The sequence below is a fragment of the Tenrec ecaudatus genome, chromosome 5 (genome assembly GCF_050624435.1).
Source record: "Tenrec ecaudatus isolate mTenEca1 chromosome 5, mTenEca1.hap1, whole genome shotgun sequence".
Classification (NCBI taxonomy): domain Eukaryota; kingdom Metazoa; phylum Chordata; class Mammalia; order Afrosoricida; family Tenrecidae; genus Tenrec; species Tenrec ecaudatus.
The window spans coordinates 46,250,657-46,274,500 of NC_134534.1; the positions used below are offsets into that span (position 1 = coordinate 46,250,657).

At 44.7% G+C, this 23,844-nt stretch overlaps 1 protein-coding gene across 3 annotated transcripts in view; it reads left to right on the plus strand.

Annotated features, from left to right (window-relative positions):
- Positions 1-4,121: 4,121 nt before the first annotated feature.
- RUNX1T1 (RUNX1 partner transcriptional co-repressor 1) overlaps positions 4,122-23,844 on the plus strand; it is a 220,105-nt gene continuing 200,382 nt past the window's right edge. For 2 of the 3 annotated variants that reach the window (XM_075549498.1, XM_075549499.1), the window contains exon 1: positions 4,122-4,556. Coding sequence is in view for 1 of the 3 variants with exons in the window: in XM_075549499.1 (XP_075405614.1) it covers positions 4,529-4,556 (28 nt within the window). In the remaining 2 variants the exon portion in view is untranslated. Of the gene's footprint in view, positions 4,557-12,119; positions 12,355-23,844 lie in introns of those variants that run through there. The other variant, XM_075549497.1, reaches the window with a different exon arrangement.

Consider the following 23,844-nt stretch of genomic DNA (forward strand, 5'->3'; position numbering starts at 1 on the left):
AGCTAAACTGCATCAAAGTGATCAATTTATTTGGGGAAATAATGAGAGCCCTTTAAAGTTGTTGGGCGGACAGTCAGGTCTCACTCAGAGTGATCCTATGTGGACAACAGGAAACACTGCCTGTCCTGCGCCACCCGCACAAGCACAATCGTTGCTTGCTGAGCCCACTGTTGGACTCACTGGTCAGTCCATCTAGTGAGGGGCTTCCTCTTGCTTGCTGCTTTGCCAAGTACGATGTCCTTCTCCGGGGACTGGTTCCCCCTCATGTGAGGTCCAAGTACCGGAAATGAAGTCTTGCCATCCTCAGTCCTAAGAAGCATTCTGGCTATACTTTCAAAACAGATCTGCTTGTTCTTCTGGCAATCCAAGACATATTCAACAGTGATTGATGACACCTTAATACATATATATCAATTCTTGTTTGGTCTTCTATATTCACTGTCTAGATTTTTTTCATGTATATGAATTTAATTTTAGTTTGGTCTTATTTTCCTTATATCTTAGGTTAAAAATCTCCCAACAACAGATGTGTCCATACCACATACTGGTAGTGGACACTAAGTATATGTTGCTTAACTACTATAAAATATCCCTATAAAGATAACTACTTCAAAGATCTCTATGATCTATTCTGCATGCTTTTTGGTGTTTTGGTCCACATCCTGAAATGAAACATTAGGGAAGTTCAATAAAAAAGCTGTAAAGGATGGTGTCCAGCTTGTCCATGGAAGATTCAAAAAGGAAAGCACATAAGATTATATAGTGAAAGGGAAGGAAATTGCAAAGTGTGGTCATTCTAAATCCAAGAAAACTTCACTGATGCTTACGCTATCATACTCCATGTTTTTATGTTTGCCATGTTCTAGTCTTCTCCACTTCCCCACCCCACCCCACCCCTCACCCCCAAATACAATAATAAACTATGGCCATTTAGAATGTTCATCAAGCTACACAGATATAAGAACATTTCCAACGACTAGAAAACCACAGCTTGGGAGTCATTTAACCATAAAGGTCACAATGAGGATTTTTTAAAATGCTAATTAAACACTTGTTAACATTTTCTATAGGAATTATTTTCTGTCAGAGGCGATTCGCACAGCTCCGAAGAAGATAGTAAGTACCCTTCTGAAATTTGTTTTCAAGCCTTTTGCTTCTATTTTATTTATTTTTTAGGATTGGTCGAAGAGACTACAACAAGCTTCACCAGAGAGCATTGCCAAAATGAATGGAATTGTAAATGGAAAGAACGCAATCCCATGACCACATTGAAAACGTACTGATGGCAGAAAATAACCTTCTAAAGTGAGAGAAAATGAAATTTGCCAGCAAGGGGTCTTTACAGTTCAACACATGATGGTCTGCGTCACTTTTTCAACGTGATGGTCTCCTCAGGGTGGACATGTGCCTGCTTTCCTAAACAGTTTCCTCCTTTTATAAAGACTTTTTTCTTTTGCTAAGCAAACGAAGTAGTCTTGAGAGTGTAGAAATCTGATCTCTCTTATAAATGTGCAGGTGAAAGTCTGGATTGTTCACCCTTCTTTGCTCAGATTGGATTCTGTGTGTTCTTCAGGCTTCACTTCAATAGTTTATTCTGTTTTCAATATTATGCACCCTGTAACTCCTGCACCAACTAGGCAACTGATTATTTTGTAGAACTGTAGTGTTTGGGGGTGATTCATCCCCTCCCACCACAGGGCATCATGGGCCCCTTCCCCGTTTCACATGTTTCGTTTTCCTAGATGTAGCTACTAAGGACTCAGGCTTGACTTGGCCCCTGGACTGACCACGTGCTCTACATAAAAGGGAAGATAACACAAGGATGGAGCCACAGGAAAGACAAAACAAAACAAAAGACCATGTCCTACAGCTTACACCACACAGGACTTTAAAGGGGGTGTGAAGTGGGATTAAGGAATATACAGAGTCTTAGTCTTGCCACATCAGTTCGAGGATGTATGTTCTGCAACTGCTGTAATAAGAATTCAAAAAGTTAAAGCAAACAAAACCCAGATTAGTGATGCATTTTCTCTGAAAGCCAAATTGAGCAATGAAGGTGGCATTAAAAAAAATATGAACAGAAAAAAGATTTTTCCCCAGAAGGAGATTCTGAACAACTGTAGAATCTTATAAAATATAACTTGAATATATGCCTTTGTGCTGCCAATAGAGCCTCAAAGTATAAAACTTGATTTTTATGCATTGCAAGTCACTTTGTATTGATTTTAAAGTTCAAAGCTTCTATCATAACCTCACACCTTGACGTGATTCGCTGGAAAAAGAAAACTGAAAGGTATATTTTATTTCTACCACCTCTTTTGCCACAAGGCTACTGTTGATTCATTTTAATTTAAAATATAAATTATTATTTGATTAGTAACATTATTTTACCAGTGCTATTCTTGATCCAGATGCCATTTTTATTCATGATGAGTATGTAGTGTTAGAATTCACATAATTGGTTTTCAGTAGGGGGAGGGGGCAGCTCACATACTACAGTTCATGTAATAACCAAACATCAAAATCATTTTTATTCCGTAAAGATAGAAGTTTTGATGTAATTTCCCACTTAAAAGAAGGGGCAACAAAACACATAAGATTTTCTAAATGAAGATAATTAATTTTAAGATTTGAGAATATAGCCAAGAGATAAAGAACTGTAATGCAGAAATTACTGTAGACTGTGTAACAAATAGGTAATAGTTGAGATTCAAATTAAGAGCATCATAATATCCAAATACCAAGCCTTAACGTTACAATTCATTAATCCATAAATTCATTTCTACATTATCCCTTGTCTATCCAGGATGGACAAATGAGTGCTTTCTGGAAATGAATTGCTCAAAATTAGTAGAGTCTGCAAAGACTCCAGAATTGGAGGCTCCAGCTGAGTTTACGAGGCTGGGAGAAGGGAGTTTACTCACTCTTAAATACGTGGAGTACCACTTTAAAAAATAAAAATCATGACTATCACATCAATTCTTTGTGATCACCACATCAGGCCTACCCTGGCTTTATCTTACACGTGTGTGTGTTTGTTTTTTGCCTTTGTAAAGATGAGATTTAGACAGACACATTGAGGTACGCCGGTAGGAAAACACCTGGTTGAGAGTAGGATTTCAAATCAGTTCACTAAACACATTCACGTTTGCAGTCGCTGCAATGTGTCATGACAAATGGAAAGGATTTCATTTGACTTATCATTGCAAGCCATTATCTGATCATATTTGACCTACATATTAATATTTCCATGATTAGTCAAGGCCAGGTTTGCTCTATACAAACTGCCAGTCCTCTTGGTGAGAGAGGTTATTTATTTTCTCTGGAAATAGGTGGAATTCTTTTGCCCTATCTCTTCCTATGAGCCCCCTTATCCCTCTCTAAAGTACTGCTGTCAATGTCTGGGGGAGGGGGACCACTTCCAAGGACAGCAACAACCACAAACAAACGTGAGCTCGAAAGAGGTCCTTCTTAATGGTACTCTATGGGAGAAGTCGGAAAAACAAAGGGTGGGGGGAGAAGAAAATGATAATTGTTTTCTCTAATGCGAAAGCAAATAGTCAGTCTGGAAATCAGCTAACAGAAGGGGATTAGAGAAGAGATCTGAGAGTGGCTTGATTTCGAGCAATGCTGTCTGTCTCTCCAGCCAGTGATGAGACACAGGCAGGGCGGCCAGGAGCGCTCCAGATGGCCAGGGAAAGTGGTCGTCTTGGGTTACTGCGGGGTGCTCGGGCCGCCGGAGCGCAGGCGGCCAGGGAAGGCATCATTAGGGAGCCAGCCCCACTGCCCGGCAGCCCCAGAGAGGGCGAGGCCGGAGGGAGGCCGCCCGCCAGCCCGCGCGCCCCGGCGAGCCGGGCCTGCCCATTGTTAACATATACTTGACCTCCGTGACCCCCCGCACGACACAGATGTCTCCCACCTCCACCTCCTCTCCCCCCTCCCTCCCCCCCAGCGCCCCGCCGCGGGCCCTCCCCCCCTGCACCTGGTAGCGGCCGCGCGCCGGAGCCTGCCTGGTGCGGGCGCTCTCTGCGCACAGCGCGCGGCGCTCCTGCTCCCCGGCGGCCGCCCGGCCGCCCTGCAGATAAATGCGTCGCCTTCCTCGAGAGTGAGCGAGGGCGGGCGAGGCAGACGCAGACGCCGCCAGTGACAGTGGCAATTCCCTGCGCCCCACATCACATTTGTCTGCCACCGCGGCAACAGCCCAGCGGCGGGAGGCGGGGAGCGGCGCTCCGCGAGGCTTCGGCACTGCGCGCAGGCAGCGGGGGGCTGGCGTCCCCGACCCCGGGCTTTGGGCACCGGAGTTCGCTCGCTCGCTCGCTCGCGGGCGCTGCGCTGCGCCGCGCCGCGCCGGCCGGGCGGTCGGAGGCGCTGGGCCGCCCGAGTCCGCGGCCTCGTGGGGAGCGCGCGTGGCGGGTGGCCGCGGACCCTGTGGCCTGCCTCCGGGAGCGGCGCCGCGCCCTCGCCCCCTCGCGCTGCGGGCCGGCCGAGACGACGGGAAGTTTGGCTTGCAGCTCCGAGTGCGTGGCGGATGGTGGGACTCTCCGGCCCTGGGCAGTGTAAGTGGCCGCGGCAGGGCAGGGCCGGGCGGGCGGCGGGGACGGGCCCCTGGCCGTGATGGTTAGTGATGGGGAGGAGGAAAGTCAGCTGCGTGCGGACTCTTCGGCCCGGAGGCTCCGGGCGGTACTCGTCGCGGGGCTGGGGTAAGGACTGCGCACCCGGGAAAAGGGGAAGCAACTCCGTCGGCGATGACAGTGAACTTCGAGGGTCGGTCCAGGATGGAGGTTTTGACTATTGAACCGCCCGCAATGGCAATGTTTTCGTTTTTAAAGACTGGCCCTGTTCTCTCCGGATCACAATATGAGCAGAGGCTACTTCCCGACCCCCCACCTTTTACTTTTGGAGAAAACAACTGGTCCGGTGCCACGATGCGTTTGGCAGGTGACCCTAAAACGGCACCGTGTTGGTTCCACGCAGGAGAAAGCCCCCTGGTCGATTATGGAAAGGCTGGAAGAGCAGGCCAGGCAGAGGCTACACTTGGAGACCCGGCTGCGGCCAGGGCGGGCATTCCCTGGGCGCCCCCCGGGCTCCCGGCCAACTTTGCCTGACACTCTTGGGGGTAAGGGAGGCTGGGACTGCCAGTCCCGCGTTGGCGGCGACCCCGGAACGGCGGTGGGCACGTAGCCGAGCACGACCAGGGCTCCGCCCGGCCGGTAGACAGAGCCCCTTCCACTCCGACTCCTGCGCGATCGGGGTTCGCTGCCCCCGCGCGGGGCGCAGCCTGCACAGCCCTCTGCCACGCACCCTGCCCGGGGAGCCCTGATGGGGCGCAGCGTCCGGGGGAAGGGGGAGAATGCCTTTGGTCTTTTTCCAGAAGTGCGCGTGATGAGCCCACCTACCCCTCACGCCAGGGCTCATGTGGACCAGCCCGGGCCCCGCCGCCCTCCTGGCAGCTTTGCCAATCTGAAAGGTCGGAGTTGGTTGCCAGACTCCAGACCCCTCTCCAGGGGCTGACCTGGCGCTGATCAGACATCGGAAAGCCCACGCTGGGATAGGTCTGCCCAAAACGCTTCAATCCATTTGGGGCGAACTTGCTTTTTTAAAATCAGGGCTGTCACTCTTAGAAAAGTTTGAGAACTCAAATTCCGGAGAGTCCAGGAAGTATATTTGTGAACCAGGACTGTTGACTAAAAATAAGTGGCTTCCGCCCCCTCCCCCCTCCGCCAAAGGTCGTTCTGTTGGAGGATTTGCCAGGGAGTCCAGGAACTCTTGGGTCTCCTTATGCCACGCAAAGCTTTTGTTTTGAGGGACAGTGAGCAGTGTCACCCCATTTTACTTTCGCATTTGCATTCTTGAGTTATTCAAGAATGGGCACCTCAGACCTCAACGTGCCTGCGCAGCCCGACCACTGCTTCCGGGGAATCTAGAAACCTCCTCTAGGGCAGAGCTGGGACACGTCCTGCGGAATCCGAACGGAGGGCAGGACGATGGAGGGAAGACCTGCAGAGCTGGGAGGCCACGACAAGCCAACTGCATGTGCTTAGTGTAACTGGGAGCCCCTTTGAATTTTTAACTTCGCTTCCCTTAATTAATCTGCCCAGGGCCTCTATATAAATGGCTGTCCACAGCTGTTGCAAATTGATTTATCCCCTGATAAAGGTCGAGTTGCTGACCAAAGCATTTTCTTTCTACCTTCTGGGTTAACTGAAATCTGTTTTACAGGGTTTCTATGCACCCTCTCCCCCCTCCCGCTGCACTTAGCCCCCTCCCCTAGTCTCCTTTTAAACATCTGTACCGTTTTTTTAAGTGCACTGGGTGCCTTTTATTATCGCCCCCTCCTTTGCATAGAACAGGAGTGGAACTGGGACTGTGCCCAGCGAGTCCTCACTCCCTAGAATACAAATTGACCAGCTTCTTGGTGATAAACGGTTTGTTAGTGGTGGAGGCCTCTGTTTAGTTTATTGCGCCGTTTTGCCCTGCCCATGTAACCCTGCGCTGATGCAGTATCCCCTGTCAGGCACTGCCCTAGGAAGGGTCTGCAGACACCATTGTTTCTGAAACCACCAGAGCCCCCACCTGGGTCTGCATTTCGCTTGCGATGTATACAAACAGACGCAGATTCGGAATTTTATGGATTTCCTCCCTGGTTTTTCCCTTAAAATGTAGGCTAGTTTTAATGTTCTGGTGTCTTGCAAAGAGCACAGATAAGGTTATCTGATGTTCTTGCTTTTTTCTTCTTTCTTTCATTGATGGTTACTTTTCCACAGGAGGTCTTAATAGCCTCACCTAATTTTAATGAGGGAACCTGTTTATTCCAGCTTCCCTTCCTTTCTATTTTTGCAGTCAGGATGGATGTTGAGCAAGTTGAAGTTTACCTTTTTTATATCTATATAATTTGCACTGTATTTAGCATTTGACATTTCTTTGATTCATTCTTTAAAAGACAAAATCCCCCCAAAGTAGCCAAACAATTGTGTTCATTCTAGATACACAAAGATGGACTTTATCAAAGGGTATAATATACTAAGAGGAAACACTATATTGAATGTCTCCATTTAAGCATTAATGGTTTTACTGTAAACCATGCAGGCAAGGTTTTGCTTTCTTGGGAAAATCAAATAGTGTGGGTGGGAATTTCAGTATGTTGTTTCTCCAGTGTCCAGTTCCAGTAAAGAAGAGGTTTTTCCCTTTTCCTTTCTTTCTTTTTCTCTCCTTTTTTTAATGTTTGGCCAACTTAAAGCTCAGACCAGAGTCTTTGAATTGATACTTTCCTTTGTAGACTTTGTCTCTGTGTCCCATTAATCCTTGGTAATATGTGATCTAAAGTCCTTCCTTTTAAGAAGCACTTTATTTACAATACCTTGCCAACTATTCAATTGCAAGTTGCTGGGCATAGTAGGACAGTACGCATCTCAGCTCCAGGACTACTGCCTTTAAAACATATTTTTAAATGCCTTTCCCTCCCAGAGAGAGAGAGAGAATGTTTCTCTAGTATTTGATGCTGAGCTCTCCTATTGAGGGTGTGATTCTAAGCATTTGCAAATAAAAGAGCACTTCATAAATTGCCAAGAAGAACAGAAATGTAAGGTTCCATTATCATCTATTTTATTGTAAAAGAAGTTTAGCTTACACCCCCCCCCATCCATTTTTCCCCTTAAACATTGAGAAAGGATCACAAGGTGGGGTGGGGGGAGGGAATTGCTTCCAATAGGAGTGCTGGTCAGTGGTCCTCAGTTTGGGACATTCTTCACTGTCAAATCCTGTTTCTCACTGCTTTGATATGAACATCAGCTGACAGGCACTGAATGCAAAGCCTTCTTCATTGAGGTTTTATGCAGGCAACATAGCCCTTCATAGCAAAGCACTCTGAAAAATTGGCACCTGCAGGATTTGCATGTGAAAAAAAATGAGTCAGTTGCATTTTGCTGGAGTCTATTACTACTGTAAGTTATGTAAGTTCAGTGAGAAAGACTGTTTATTTGTTCCTGTTTGAGCATCTAAAAGTTCTTTGTTTCAGGGGTACTTTTTTCATCTTACAGTGATCCACACGCTTTATTGATGGCAGAAGCAGGATGACGTGAACCCCGGCTTTATAGAAGTTATTGATTATGGAATTTTAAAACCTTGTGCTTGCAGCCTGCACTTACCTTTATAGTTGTTTTCAAAATGGGCCTTAAAATTATGAGTTTTGTGGCACCTCGAACTCCAGGCCCCTTTCAGAACAATCGAGCTGAAATTGAGACAAACACCTAAACGAGTCTGGACTTTAAAAGTAGCACATGTCAACGAGCAGATTTTTAAGATAAAGGATAATTTACATCTTTGTATTTCTAAACTGCAGGGGAAATGTGAGTCTTCACCCAATTTTTTTTAACCAATTATAGTTTTAAAAACATAAATGCCTTCAGAAATCCATCATGGAACCGTATGTAGGCAAAGAACTAGCAAATGTTTTTTTATCAACTAAAACACCTTTGTGAGCCTCAGAGTACTATCCAGCAAAGGGACATTTTATCCAGAGTCAATTCCTTATTATTATCTAAAGAGACACCTTCCAACTTCCCTTTCTTACAGCCATTAATGTAAGAGTTCCTAAATAATGTTTAAAGAACAGCGAACATTTTATTAAAGCAAACATTAGTCAGTTTAATGGAGGTAATTGTAAGTGATAAGACAGAGCAGGTTATCTCTGTGTTGTTTAAACAGAGGGAGCTACTTTGCACCATTTCCAGTAGCCATCTGTAGAAGAGAAGGGTTTGCACCTGTCTGTCCACACTAATTATAGATTAGGGCCAAAGAAATGAAATTCGAGGAGGTTTACAGCTAATGAAATCCATACTGATTTTATTGTAAATGTGTTTTATGTAAAGAGGGCGATGGCTGAGTTATGAGTGAATAAATCGCTATGTAGCTGCTAGGCACTTCGTTTTGAAGCTGAATTCTGCTGTGTTAACCTTTGATTTTTTTTAAAAAGACAAACAACTTAGACACGGATGCTAGCCTTTGTTTGGCATGCATAGCCACGATTTAGCGAGCAGCAGTGAGGCTCCGTGTGCAGTTTTAAAATGTGCTCAAAAGAAGCTTAGACATTAGTAATATTCTGAAAGGCAGATGAAATGGAAGAGGCAATTCTGTTTTAACTTATGCATATAAAACATTAAAAAAATCAAGAGAGCTTTTTTCTTCCCCTGCCCCCATTGCATTTCAGCTTCACATACGTGAGAAATTAAAGGGAAATGAGTGAGGAATGCATTCTGCAATAAAAGGTCACATGAATGTCTACCACATCTGTTTATAGTAATTATGAACATAATTAACATAAGAATTACAAATGAAATAATGACAAGCTGAGCAATGAGATATTATGCCATAATGGTCATATGTTGGAATTCTCACATTATAACACACTACAATTCACAGACTCAAAGAAAGAAAATGCTAGATTTTTATCTGAATTAATGCTTCAAAACTTATCTGCCTAGGGCAGATGGACTTCTTGCTTTTATAGGAAGGTAACCTATTATTAAGAATAGAACTAGTTGAAATTAAGATTTCTAGGCTGCTGCCTGGACTTTGAGACAGCTGTGATTATAGAAACCACTTTCTGTTGTACATTTATTCTGTGATTATCCTTCTTGATTATTACACTGCTTCTTTTATTTATTTATTTTAATGGAAAGCTTTGCAGCAAAGTGTTTCCTTTGGAAGAGAGTCATGGAGTCTTCTCATTGGCGAATTGGTTGATCTTTTCTATAACTGTGAGCCAAAAGTCAATGAACAAACCAGGTAGTAATAGAAATACAGCACCTTTGCAAAAGAAGAACCCGGGCAGAGTAGCTTAGGAACAGTTTGCTTTTCGCTGCCAGTGCTTGGACCACCTTTTAATGAAAAATGTAAAGCCTTATCTGAGTTTGAAAGCAGTCACTAGTGCATTGTTTTGGTAGTATTTCTGAGCAGGGAGCTTGTGATGGCAAAAGGCGCTGAGCATTTGCCAGAGCTGTGTGATTTCTTGCTAGTGTTGGGCTGGGCTTTCAGATGTTTGTGTACAGTCTGTATCCAAAGGATTCAAGTCAAGTGTGACTTGCCGAGGTGGTAATAAAGGGAAAGGCCCGGGTACTTGCTTCTGATTACTCGGAATGCTCTTTTCTAGAACAGCGAGAAAGGGTGCAAGGGGGGCCTTTTATGTGAGCTAAAACGATGCCCCAGACATCAGTTAGCAAATTTGAAACATGTAAGAATGACAGATTTTCACTCATGTCGACTTCACTCAATTTGGTACCACAGCCAAGCCAAGGGGCTTACTGCCTACCCTGGTACTCTTCCCCAACTAGTGAACTCGGTCACTTTTGGAGAGGTTATGGGGAAATACCACCTTGCTCTCAGTGATGCCAAGAGGCTTTTCACAATACTGGCTCACTGGAAGACTGTGGCAGCACCTCCCCCCCCCCCCCCACACACACTTTGGCTGACACCCATTGCACGACAGGATTTTCACACATCCCATTCCCCCCACCATGGCCAGCTTTTTCCCTTTGGCATTACCTATCACAGTTCCGTGATGGGAGCATGGCGTTGGGGGGTGGTCCACTGCACATAAAACCATTTTATTGTATTTTGGCTAAGTGGTTCAGAGAGGAGTGCTTGGTTAAACAAAGCCTCTCTTAATTATCCAAAGGGCTTCTCAAATTGTCTTCTCTAAGAAGCGGCTGCTGGTAGCCTTGCTCCTCAAAACCTCCTTCCCCCTCCCCCCCCACCCTCTAGAATGACCCCTCCTTCTGACCGTTTTGGTTCTTTATCTTAGCGTTCCATGTGCACATTGTTTGATAACCCCCAAGTTTCACAGCAGCTGGAGCTGGCTGCCGTGTGGGCACCACGAAAAATCAGTTTATTGGCTGCTCCGTTCTGAACCCTCCATCCACCCTGCAGGGGAGCTTCTGAACCAAGCTCTGGTGCCTTGAAACACACACAGTGCAACCAAATACCTCCCACCCCCACCCCATTCCTGCCCATGAAAACACCGGCCTTTGCCACATTATCTGTACTCCATTAGGGATCTGATCTTATGTTCAGATTCTCTGATGGGAGCATTTAAATGTGAAAAAGGGACCCCAAGGGACTCCTCAGGTGTATCTCCCCCCCCCCCAACCCCCTATGGGAAAGAGGCGGGTGGACTCTGGTGTGATGGACTGATGAGCATTGGCCTCGTGCTTGTTTCTGATTGATTCTCAGGCTCTGGGTGGGTGAAGCTGAGAGGCAGCTCAGGCTCAGATTGATTGCCTGCATTCCCATCTCCCGCCTTCAGAACAGACTCTCAGAATGTATACATCAGGGACCCTCTCCCCCACATGGTTTCTGGAGGTGGAGCAGGTGCCCAAGAGTCACCTGTAGCTACCAATCACAAGTGGGCCTCCTTTCCACAGAGATGCTGGCTGCGCAGGTCTTTGCCGGCTAAAAGCCAGGGAAGGAAGGCTTGGCGATTATTTTGTCTGGTCCATAGGATTATTGGGGACTGCATCCAAAAGGGCTAGAACTCCACTGCAGGTCTGCCTGGCCTCATTAGGTCTGTTTTGCAAATTGTGTCTAATTGGGTGGGGGCTGAGATGGTGAAAGTCTCATTGTTTTGCTCAGCTCTTCATCCTTTCTGATCTGGAGAGACCCTGCAGAAGGGCCCCAGTCTAGGCCAGGTGTGGGGGAAATCCAGGCATTCTGCTAGTCTGAATCTCCACCCCCAGCCCCACCATTTTTTCCTGGCTGGGCAGGGCAGTGAGGGGACAGATTTACAGTGTAAGTGACTCCTAATCCTGGCCCTGATAGTCTGCCAGCCATGGGGGGGCTTGCCCCGACTTGATGACTTGACACCCCCATCTTGGGGCTGGCGCCCCCGCCCACATCATCCCTTTTGGTTTCTAGCCTCCTTCCTGTGTCTCCTCTTCTCTCTGTCTCTCTCTCTCTCTCTCCTGCTCTGTCTCTCCCTCTCCTGCTCTCTCTCTCTCTCTCTCTCCTGCTCTGTCTCTCCCTCTCCTGCTCTCTCTCTCTCTCTCTCTCTCTCTCTCTCTCTCTCTCTCTCTCTCTCTCTCTCTCTCTCTCTCTCTCTCTCTCTCTCTCCTGCTCTGTCTCACACGCACCCTCTGTTTATTTTCCTGCCTCCATCTGGGCCCTGCCGATATTGTAATCACCCTGATGCACGTTGGCTCCTCTCCTCTCCCTCCTGCGCTCACACACTCACTCACACACAATGTGCCATCCTGACAAGCCTTTTACTTCTGATAAGCTCCGATGTGTGTTTAATGAATACAAAGCCGTGGTCTGGGTGCCGCCTCGGCTGCGGCTGCCTCTCCTGCGCTGCTTTGCCAGAAGGTAATCTCCGTGAACAGGGGAGGGGGGGGGGGGCGGGGGAACCGGCAGGGAGGAAGGAGGAGTGGAAGAGGGGGGGGAGCGCGGGGAGGCTGCTTTTCTCTCTCCCTCGCTCCCTTTCCAAATGATTCAGAAGTCGATAAGACCAGGAGAAGTGAAGATGTAACATGTTATCTGTCGCTCCTCTTAGCTGGTGGAGAGAATTTACATTTAAAGATTAGCAGAGGGAGAAAGAGAAGTCTGCCTTTTGTTGCACGAGGTGAGGAGGAGGAGGCAGCAGCCCTGGCCTTGATGTTATCTCCATCACCTCTGCTATCCAGACAGGACGCACGGAGGTGAGATTACCGGAGGGCCTTCTCCTTAATTGGGTTTAGTTTTGCCAGTCTGAATAGGTTTAAAGAGGCTCGATAAAGGGGAACAATAGATTATTTATTGACTGGACGCTCAAGCCTTTAGATGAGGAAGGGAGAGGCAAAGCTGTTTAACAACTTGATTAGTTCATTTTTGTTTTTATTTGAGGGTGAGACCCACAGCCTTCTGGTGCAGTAATGGGCTATAGAATTGAGCCGCAATGTTGATGGGCACCAGGGCTTACTGCCGCTTTACCTTACTGTCTGCCCTTCTCAGCTCCAGGCACGGACCTCATTATAAGCAGAGTTTCCTTGGGTCCCCATCCCCTCTGTTTAGGATCGAGGAGCTGAGCCAAGAAGGTAGAGGCCTTTGGAATGGATCCCCAGTGTTTGGGTCTGTGTTATTTTGAAGGGGTGATGCCTTGATGCTGATGGAGCTTGATTTTGTGCGGAAAGTAAATGAGACATACTTTTAATAATGGGATTGGTTGATTTTATAGGATGATTTCAATTCTGTCTAGAAAGAAAAGCAGTCAGTCCCAGTCTGCCATATAGAGCTGTAATTTGGATTTGAACCATGCAATTTTTGTGCCTTGAGATGGTTTGTTGCTCTCTTTCTTTTTTAAAAAAAGTGTTTTATCGACTCATGAGTCTAAAATCTAAAGTATCAACTTCAGGAGGCTCTTAAAAGGAAGCAAAGTGGGGGGAAAGGATTGTTTTGCCTCCTACACCTTGTCAAGCTAAGTGTTTTCATAGATAGATAGCTATGATCCAGTAACTAAAAGCCTAATTAAAATTTGTTTAAAGCCAGGGGGGCATGTTTCCTTGTTGACAGCAGCAGATCGATTGCGTAAGACAATAGAGTCCCATTATTTCACTTCCATTGACGGAACATATTGACATTTCAGGTTTGCTGTTGCCTCAGTGAGCATGATGAAACACTGAAATTCACAGACCAACTGGCCAGCGTGGCACATATATTACTGGGTGTCGTTTCTGCCTTCAGGAGGATACCTTATCGCTCTGGCAGAATGGGGACAGACAACTGCAGTCCTTTAGGAGGGGCAGAGCGCTTGTGTCTGGAATACTCACGGATAAAGTGGCTTAGGAGCCTCCTTCATTTGAGCAAGGATTGGGTAGGACAGACACGTGTTTATTTGGGAAGCAGCCTAGCCACCAATCTTGCAAATCTTACTTCTAAGGATACCCATTTTCTAGATTTAGATTTACCTTTACCTTCCAGGAGGTATTTGCAGTGAGAGGTGGGTCTCATCACTGAAATGCCTACTGGCCTTTTCGTGGGTGGTAGCTATTTCTTCCCAGTCTGGGCACTCAAACATTCAAGAACCTGGTAAAATCTACATCTGATATAAAAAAAAGGAAGCATAAAGTTGCTTCAAAAATAAAGCCTGTAATTGTAGAGCAAAAACAAGGTAGTAGGGGGGCATATATGTCATGCCCATGTGCATGCATAGACACATGCATAGAAATTCAGATACATTCCAAGCAGTGGGAGAGAAAATATTATTTGCTATCTTCTAAGTATAATGTACCCCTTTACACATTTTCTATATTTTTTGCAGAGTAAAAGTTGATATTAGACAGAGAGTGAGTCCCAGCAATTTGATCAAGAAGGGAATACAGGAGACTAAAAAACCAGAAGGGACTTAACATATTTTTTAAAGTTTTATAAACACATGGAACTATTATAAATGCTTCTTACACATGGCAATTGTTGCGATCAAGTAGGCAACTGATGGCCTTTACAATGTTTAGAATAAAACTAGTCCTTCCTACCATTTTCATGAAAATGTTAGGTTTCTATTTGATCAGCAGGTGCTGTTGAGATGAAAGCCACGTGGAAATTTTCCGAAGGCCAAAAGTGTCAATTCAGAAAAGGAGGGTGATAAGAGAAAACGCAATCAGTTTTCCTGTTTTCAATTTGTGCTGGATTTGAAGAGCTGTTTTGTTAAACTGCTACATCTGCTCCAATATGAATATTGAACTACTTCCACTAAAAATAACACCCTATAATTTGGAAGCTACTGCAATCTTTTGTTAATGTGAGTGGGTTATTTAAAAACAAAACAAAAAAAACCCCACAAAAAATAAAAAATAAAAAAAAGCAATTTTCTATTCTGACAATCACTTGCCTAATGTGCATTTTCATTTGTTGGCACTTTTCTCCCCAGCAGATAGATGGTATTATGCAATTAGGACCTGATCTTGTTTGACTATAAAAGAGGTCTTCATAAGTGAAAATCCTGGTAATATGAAAAGGGTTTGTGCAAAACAAAATTCATCTTAAGATAGCCTGCTGAAATATATTTCTTTAACATGAGATAGCTATTCCTTACATTTTCTCATACTACAATTTTTAACTTAACTACTGACTATTGTAACAAAGTTAACACTATTCTGTGCATACTGAGCCTTCTGTGATTTATTTCACCTTTAAAATACCTGCAAAGGCAAGTTTAAGCTAATCAGGGATATTTTACCTAACAGGGCTTTCAGCATAATTTTCCCATGCTTAAATAAAATGATTAAATTATGCTTGAGTGCCTGCATCCAAAAGCCCAGCATCTATAGAACTGCTAATCAAAGAAGTGTCGTGGACAGGGAGGAACCACAGCAGAGGGGGAGCTGGATGCACTTGACTAGTGATATTTCTTGGAAAGACGTGTTATTTTTAAAGTATCCAGTATTAATTAGACACAAAACTCTTACATTTATTAAGTAATCACAATAAAACAGACTTCCTCCTTATGATAAGAAAGTGAGTAGTTTGGTTAACCATGCAAAATATGGGCATCGGGAATTAAGGTAGGAGGAGGACTGTTGAAATTTGGAGAAGGTTCATTCAATATTGACTCAATCCAGAATTTCAGCAGGAGGACTGACTTGTGGCTGTAGCAGTTTGTCCGGGGTGAGACGCGATCACTGCTTAGGCTCAATTAGAGGCCACCTAGCCTGTAGCTTCACACTTGAATTGCCAGACATGCTTCACAGATCAACCCAGGATATTTTAGGAATACACAGAAAGGGAAAGCGGACATTGTGACATTTAGTATGTTCAAACATTAACACACGCACTGATTCTTGGGACGCACCAAATCAGACGAAGAGGCACTGAAGAGCAGCATTAAGTATGTGCCTCTGTAACTACGTGAGTGTGGCCAGCCAAAGAATGATGCTTTTGAGGAGTGGGGTTTCTAATTGGTAGGCTACTTGTGACATATGATGATGGGATACCGTTCAGAGACCTTGGCAGGCATTTTGGGTATATTCCCCGGTACAGCACCAACTACCCTGACATTCTCAGGAAATGATACTAAATCAAGGTTTCAGAGTTATTATTTAAACAGACATAAACCCATCATCTTGCTACGTGATCTTCTAATGAATAGTTTTTGTGCCAAGGCCAGATTCAGTGTTGAAACCACAGTCACTTATGTGGCATCTACAGAGGGGCCTTTGGGGGGCACTTTCAAAATGTTCATACCTTATGCTGTGATGGCCAGGCTCTTACTTCAGAGCCACTGATGAATGAACACCCCGTGCATGCCCTGTGTTGATGTGTCTGGAATGCAGACTTGTTTCAGTTTCAACCAAGTTTAAGACTTTCAGTGCTGCCTAAGATCCTTAGCAGGTTCACTGACCGAGAGAAAACTGCTTCAGATGCACCTCTTCAATCATCCGAATTAAGAGTGCCTGCCGAATGTGACTTATGATGCAATAGGGCTTTTGGGTATGCAGGCCACCGATTGGTCGAGGTTTCTAAGACACGGCTTTGCTGGGTGAAGAGGTTCTTTAGGATACCCATGCTGTGGACGAGTTACGCAGAGGGCCCACGTGGCTCCGACAGGACAGTCTGACCACTTCAGAGTCCCTGGGGGAATGTGATGGCTTCAAGGATATGGACCCCATTAGGGTGTGCTTTCGCCTACTGCCACATAGATGTGGTTCTTAGGAGAGAGGAGAGGAACTGGCATGCAGTGAGCCTGGCATGAACCTTCACATGCACTTTATCATTTATTGTAAGTAGTGATTAACCATTATTTCACTTTCTTCACCTCGAAGAGCTCCCCCCAGCCCTGCATGCAAAGACTCTGGCTGCAGGTGCTCTACAGGCTTGACCTATTGCCAGGAAGACTCCGGCTGCCTTACATGTGTTCTAAAACTTAATTAGCTACATTGTTCCTGCATTCTAGTAATTAGGGCCATCCTTTGAATATCTGGCTTGGTAGTCTCCCATGCAGCCATGATCAAGTATCCATTTCTTTCTTTCTTTTTATTTTTTTTGTCTCCTGCGCCCCTACCTTAAAATCGGTGTTGAGAATCCTCTGTCCCCTTTGTTGATCTTGTCCTCCACCCTGAAGTTGTCTTCTGCCTGGTCTCCCTAGGCCCTGATCACTTGATTTCAGCTCCTCCTCGTGGGCTAAGTCCAATTTCCTGGTCACTCTTAATTTAAGAAGTGAGGGCTACTGCAACATGTTCTAGAAAGAAATACTTGGTGATTGCATGGTACCATGTAAGCTGTTCTGTTATGAAAAGTCAGACCTGGCATTTGTGAGTTCCCCTGACAAGTAGGCAAACGAGGGTCCCTGTTCCAGTGCCTGGATTGCTTGTTGGCCCGATGGGTGCATGCTAGTCCTCAGGTGAATTTGTTAGGAGTAAAATGAAGGGCAGGTTTGCCAACTCTAATATGTTTGATGGATATAGGACTATAATATATCCTCACATAAGAATATGACAAAGAGCGTAAGCTTTAGGGGAATTTCCCATAATTAGAAGCATAAAAATGGTTTACATTTAAAATTCCAAATAGAAGGGAGTATTAATCCAAGTATAACTGGGAAATAGAATCTGCATTGAACATTGCTATAGTATCACTGTTCTTCATTGTAAGGAAGTAGCATTGCAAATAGGAAGCCAGTTTCCATAGCCATCTAGTAATTTAGATGATTGTCTAAAATGTCAGTTGTTACTATGTTTTTCTCAGAGGTAAAGGTTGGAGGAAGGAATCCCTTCATGCAGTGCGGATGAACTAAAGTTGCTGAAGGAAAAACAACTTTTATCTTTTCCACTCATGGTTCTTCCTGTGATTGGGAGCAGTAGGCAAGGACGAGAGGCCAAAACATGGGGATAATGGCTGTGTTCACCAGACATTCTGGTAAGCCATGCGAGTTCAACCCTGGACTGAAGTGATGTATGACATCGAAAAAATTGACCACTCTGATGTTTTACAGATTATTTAAATAATAGGGGTTCGTTGTCATTTGGCTAGGTGCAGATCTTTGGTGGGAAAGACTGAAAAATTATCCAATTCCATTTTCTGAAGCAATAATCTAAAGTTACTTCTCACAAAGCTTGCAAATCCAATTATTACCAAATAACTCCTTGCTTTTTTAGCTTTTCTTTGTAAAATTGCTATAGGAGATTAAAATACAGCATTACTGTATAAAGTTTGATCCTAGTTGGTGAAATTGTTAATAATGAGCTGGGGCTGGCATTCTTTGGAACTTAGGAGCTATGTTTCATTCTTAGAATTTGATTGAACTGAGCATTGTGTCACCACTCAAGATGGGCAATAGAAACTTCTTTGTATACTGGAGCTATCCCTGATTGGGCAACACTTGGTAGTCTTGTTACTTTTATAGATTGTTAGAAACAGGGTTTCATAGGGTGTAGAAACCTTTATCTCTTTATCCAAGTGAAGTTTTGTTTATCACCAAATAGAAAGTTTTAAAAATATATATGCATGTGATTATAGTTGGTACATTTCTTGATTGGATTGAATGATGTGTCAAAAATATTTTCAAAAACTTAGAAAGCTCACGAGATAAATGGTCACAAAGAATATGCTGCTGCCAGGGCTGGTGCGAGCTAAGGGAAAAGAGGAAATTATTGTTGGAGTGTTGTACTTCTGCCTATGGTGATGGAAAATTTGGCAAAAGATATTGATGGCTGCACAGCATGACTGATGTAATTGGTGTCACCGATTTGTACACCTGAAAGATGTTCAATGGACAGATGTTGTTTTATTATGTATGTTTTTGCAACAATAAAAACAATCCAGTTGAGTATACTTAAGTGTTTAGATTTATCAAGAATTAACATAAAATAAAATACAACTGAACAGATGACAGGAGGGGGACCATTGCCAGAATGGTGATAAGTTAATTAGAAAACTAGGAAGGAGTGAATTACAATCAACCAGCCACAGTCAAGGAGTCAAATTACATATTGCCCTGGGCAAATATTCTGAAAAAAAGAGAGACCTGTTTAAAGTGCTAAGGAAACAATGATGTCTCTTTGAGGACGAAGGGTTGCAGAACCAAAGTCATGGTATTTTCATGTGAAAATTGGACAAAGCCTAAAGCAGTCCAAAGAAGAATTGATGTCTATGGATTATGATATCGTTGAAGAAGATTGACTATCTCATGGGCTGCCAGATGAATGAATAAATACCTCTTGGAAGAAGTCCCGTTGGAATGCTCCATAGAAGTGAGGTGACAAGCCTTCATCTCACCTCCCTTAGGTGTGTTGTCAGGCAGGAAGGGCGGGGCCCTGGGGAAGTGACGTCATGCTTAGTAGAAGGTCAGTGGAAGCAGAGGGTCCTGCTTCATGGAGAGCAGTGATTCTCAACCTTCCTAAGTCCGTGACCCTTTCATACAGTTCCTCATGTTGTGGTGACGTCCCAACCATCAAATTATTGTTGCTGCTTCATCATTTTTCTACTCTGACCCCAAAGGGGTCACGGCCCACAGGTTGAGAACTGCTGATGCCAAGGGTGTGTATGAGATGGCTGGACGAAGTAGCAGCAACAATGGGCTCGACTAGAGCCAACGTTGCGAGGATGGCGCAGGGCTGGGTAGTGTTCCACCCTGTTATACCTGGGGTCGCGATGGGTCAGAGCTAATGCTAGGGCACCTGACAACGATGACAGTGACGGGAAAGAGTACTCGCTTTGGACTCTATTCTATCGTGTATCTGAGAGGCCCTTTCTCTGGATTCTGGGAGAGGATGCACCTCGCGACATGTAGGTAGGCGAAGAGAGCCTAACGACATCAGGAAAGGAGGGTGCTGACGCTGGGTCTGGTGCCAAGGAAGTAGCACGCAGTGTTGCAGAAAGCTTTTCAAATGTACATCCGATTTGGCAAGCAAAATATCAGACACTGGGACGCCATTCCCCAGTGGACTTTGTAAACATGGTGCGCGCTGTGCTTTAAATGCAAAATTTTAGAAAGCAGGTCTCTTTGGCTGAAGCAAGAAGGTCTGTGCCTTTCCTCCCCTCAAGGTGTAGAAGAGAGCTACACGGCAGGTCATGAGAGACTGACTGCTAGTTTATTTTCTGAGTCAATGCATATGTTATGTACACAGTGATGAGCAAACACAGCTGGGAAGAACAGCAGATGATATTGGGACTAGAACTGTGATGTTTATCAGACTGACTTAGTAATCCTTGTTTCCTGTGAAAGTCTTCCTTTTTGAGTGACTGTTGGGAGTCTGTAACTTTCATCAAGTGTCAGACAAGTCTTGTTTACGACTCACCCAGCCTCTTTACTCATTTTTGTTCTCGTCACTAGGTAGATTTATTTGGAAATCAGATCCAAGTTTGACCTCTGATGATAAAATAAATACAGACAGTGGGTTCCCACCCTTTTGTGTAAGTAAGAGTAGATAGGTCATTTCAGGTCAAAATGGAAAGTCAATGTCATTGGTCTCCATTGACGTCTTCAAGCTTTGAGGTGGCTGCCAGGAGGAAGCAGAACATATCAGAGTAAAACATACCGTACATACTAGAGTGTAAGCCGACCCGAATGTCAGTCGAGGCACCTCACTTTACCACAAAAACGGCCTTAAAAATGTGCTGAAAAACCCCGCTTATCCACGAGTAGAGGTGGTAGGTAAAGGGCGAGGAAATGAGTATCCCATTACACTTGATCTGGAGTCGTTTGTTTTCTTAAAGAAATGCACTTTTTTTTTTAATCTGAAGGGAAGGTGAAAATTTTACTTTTGGGGAGAAAAGTAATCTCAGTTCAAATCTAAATATATTAATAAATATTTAACAAGTCCTTACTATGCATTAGGTGAGAATAAAGAGTAGTAGACTTCCTTCTCCATGAAATGGCAAAACCTGCTTAAAAATCGCAAATGTCCACTGACACTGAGTCGGTTCCAACTCTTAGCAACCCTATATCATTTTCAAGGTGGTAAATCAGATAGTCTCATCTTTCCCCTGAGGTGTGGATGGTGGGCTTGAATCTCAGACCTTGTGGTTAGCTGACCTGAGGGCACCGACAGGGCTCCTTATAACCCACTAAGGGGAAATTACATTGCTACAAAACATAGTAGGGGTTGATTACCCATCAATGGTGCATGAGATTTTAGAGGCAAGGGTGAGTTACAAAGAAAGCTTGTCTTAAGACAACTGGGATTTCTCAAGGTAAAGTTCCTAAAATGGGGTTGTGTTAAGCATTTCATAAAGTTGGAAGGGCGGCCCAGAATCCCAGGTGTGGAAAGGTCATTGGAGCAGTATTGGTGTCAGAGAGGGTAGAACAAAAAGAAAAACATGAATAAAGTATAGCAAAGTACAGCTTACAACATGCTCTCTCACTATTGGTGGCTCGATGCAGACTCAGGGACACCTTGTCAGGAAAGAACTGTCCCTGTGAATGTTTGAGCCTGTGACTCCAAGTTTAGAAAGTCGCATTTTTTTCTCCCACAGAGTGGCAGGTGGTTTTGAACTGCTGGGTTTGGACTTAGGAGCCCAAGGCAATACTGCTTCACCAGAGCTGAAGGGGAAATAAGAGTAAAAGATCATCGATGTCTTGACTCTCAGTCATTTCAATTTAAGCCGTTTCTTCTGAGTAAGCCAGGAGTTTTAAAAACCATACACTGTGGGTCTCTTCGGGGTCACAAAAGAAGGGGTTGGATAAGAGGATGCCCAGACTGGGCTCGAGCCTTACATGCATCACCTTAAATCTAGAACAGTTCTGATTTTACAGCCAATGACTTCATTTAGTAGATGTTTTTTAATTGAATTTCTTTTGCTCAAAGGATTTAAAACAAACAAAACCTCCCCGCCATCTAAGTTGATTCCGACTCATAGCGATCCTAGAGGACAGGGTAGAACCGCTCCTGTGAGTGTCCAAGACTGTAACTCTTTATAGAACGAGAAAGCCTCCTCTTTCGTCTGTGGATCAGCTGCTGGTTTTGAACTGCTGATCCTGCCTTTAGCAGGCCATCGTGTAACCACTAGATGTTAGACGTTGCAGAAGAGCGAGAGGGATTGGGTTTGTGTGATGACGAGGAAGAGGCTCATTGCAAAGGAGTCAGGATGGAGAACTTGGGTATGGAGTCGATTTTGAAAGTGGGGAGATGTAGCAGCTGAGATTGGGTGCTGTGTGCCGTTTGCTTGCCTGAACTTGAGCATCACTTTGCATGTTTGTTGAATGCACAACTTAAATCTTCCACTTCAGACATATCACAACCTAAGGAAAGGTCTCTCCGTATCTATTTGTATAACCCAATCTCAATGGCTCTTGGGGTCTAGCTACTTTTAGGAGATGGTGACAGAACTGCCAAATGGCCAGTGTTCCTTATTGTGAGGTGCCAGCCACTTGAGTTTGCTCCACGTAACAGAGTCGAAATGCCCCGTGGTGCCTCTCGAGGCTGTGATCATCGTGGAAACAGAACACCAGGCCTTTCTCTCAGAGCTTTGGCTAAATTCCAGCAGCCAACCTTTCAGTCAGCTGGCAAGGACTTCCCTGTTGCCTGATCAGAGCTCCTAGGTTTTTCTTGTAAGTGTGATTATTACATTTTCATCAGCTTCTCTGGGACTTAGTTCCATAAGGTGTTTTAGATCCATGGATGGATTTCTCTTCTGTCTGCAAGTGCTTCTGGGCCACCAGGGAAAATAATACGTGGTCAGATAGGCTGAGTCCTGGCCCCTTAGCTTCCCCTTCAATCAGAGTAGTTGGTTTCATAGATTTCAAACACAAAGCTTTGTGTGCTGGATGAATTGTAAAACGTTTCTCAATTGGAACAGCATGTTGACGAGAGTCGTCAGGGACCAAAGATTAAGGAGTTAAGCCGTGGTGGATGCAGAGTCAGTGGCAGTGCTCATAAGCTGTGGGCTCCAGGCCCTTGGCTCAGTACTTCTGGCCTGGGAAGTGGGTCCTCCTTGTTTCCAGAGGCCTTTGAACCCAGCTGTATCCCAAACACCTGCTCTAGACCAAATATTTGTTCACGTGATGCTAGTATGTACTTTAATCAACACAAATGAATGAGACTGTGACTGGACTAATAGAGAGCTGTCCCTTATTCAGTCAACAATCAGCACATGACACTAAATACTATCCTGTGGGGGGACTGGTACTTGTTTGAGGTTTAGAATGGAGTCCTTTCACTGGCACGGCCTCTCTTCAATAGGTTAAAGGGAATATTAAATCCTTGTTGTGAAGTTGCTCACCCAGGTTTTCCCTGGTTTAGGAGTTGTAGTTATTAGAGCCCTGGAGGCATAGTGGATTATGAGGTAGCCTGCTAACCACAGGATGAGCAGTTGGAAACCACCACCTGCTTCATGGGACAAGGATGAGGCTCCCTGTAAGACTTTAGCCTTGGAAAACTCACAGGGCCAGTTCTACTCTGTGCTAATTAGAGGGTTATAAGTCAAATCAACTTCATGGCAGCGAGTTTAGTATTTCACTTTTTAGTTACTGGAAGAAAGCACCCTGACTTTGGACTTGTCTCAAAAACTATGGGGAAAATCTGTCGCTTAAAGCCATTAACTTGGGATGTGTGTGTTATAAAAACACTAGATAACTAAGAAACACACACACACACACACACACACACACAACTCATGAATGTATGTACCAAAATCAAGATAGTAGTTGTTTTGGGGAAAGAGAGAGGGTGTGGGTGGTAGGAAGGAGACTTTCATTGTATATCTTGGTTACTTTGAGTCTTTTAAAATCTTATCCCTGCATCCCTTACTGTACACTTAGCCCACGGTGCTTGTTTCCTTTCGGCTCTCTAGGTTCTGGGACACTGCCTTCTGGGAGAAGGCAGGACCACTCCTCTTGACTGTAGAGGTGGTCAAGTGGAGAGGTTAAAGGTCTCAGCTCCCAGG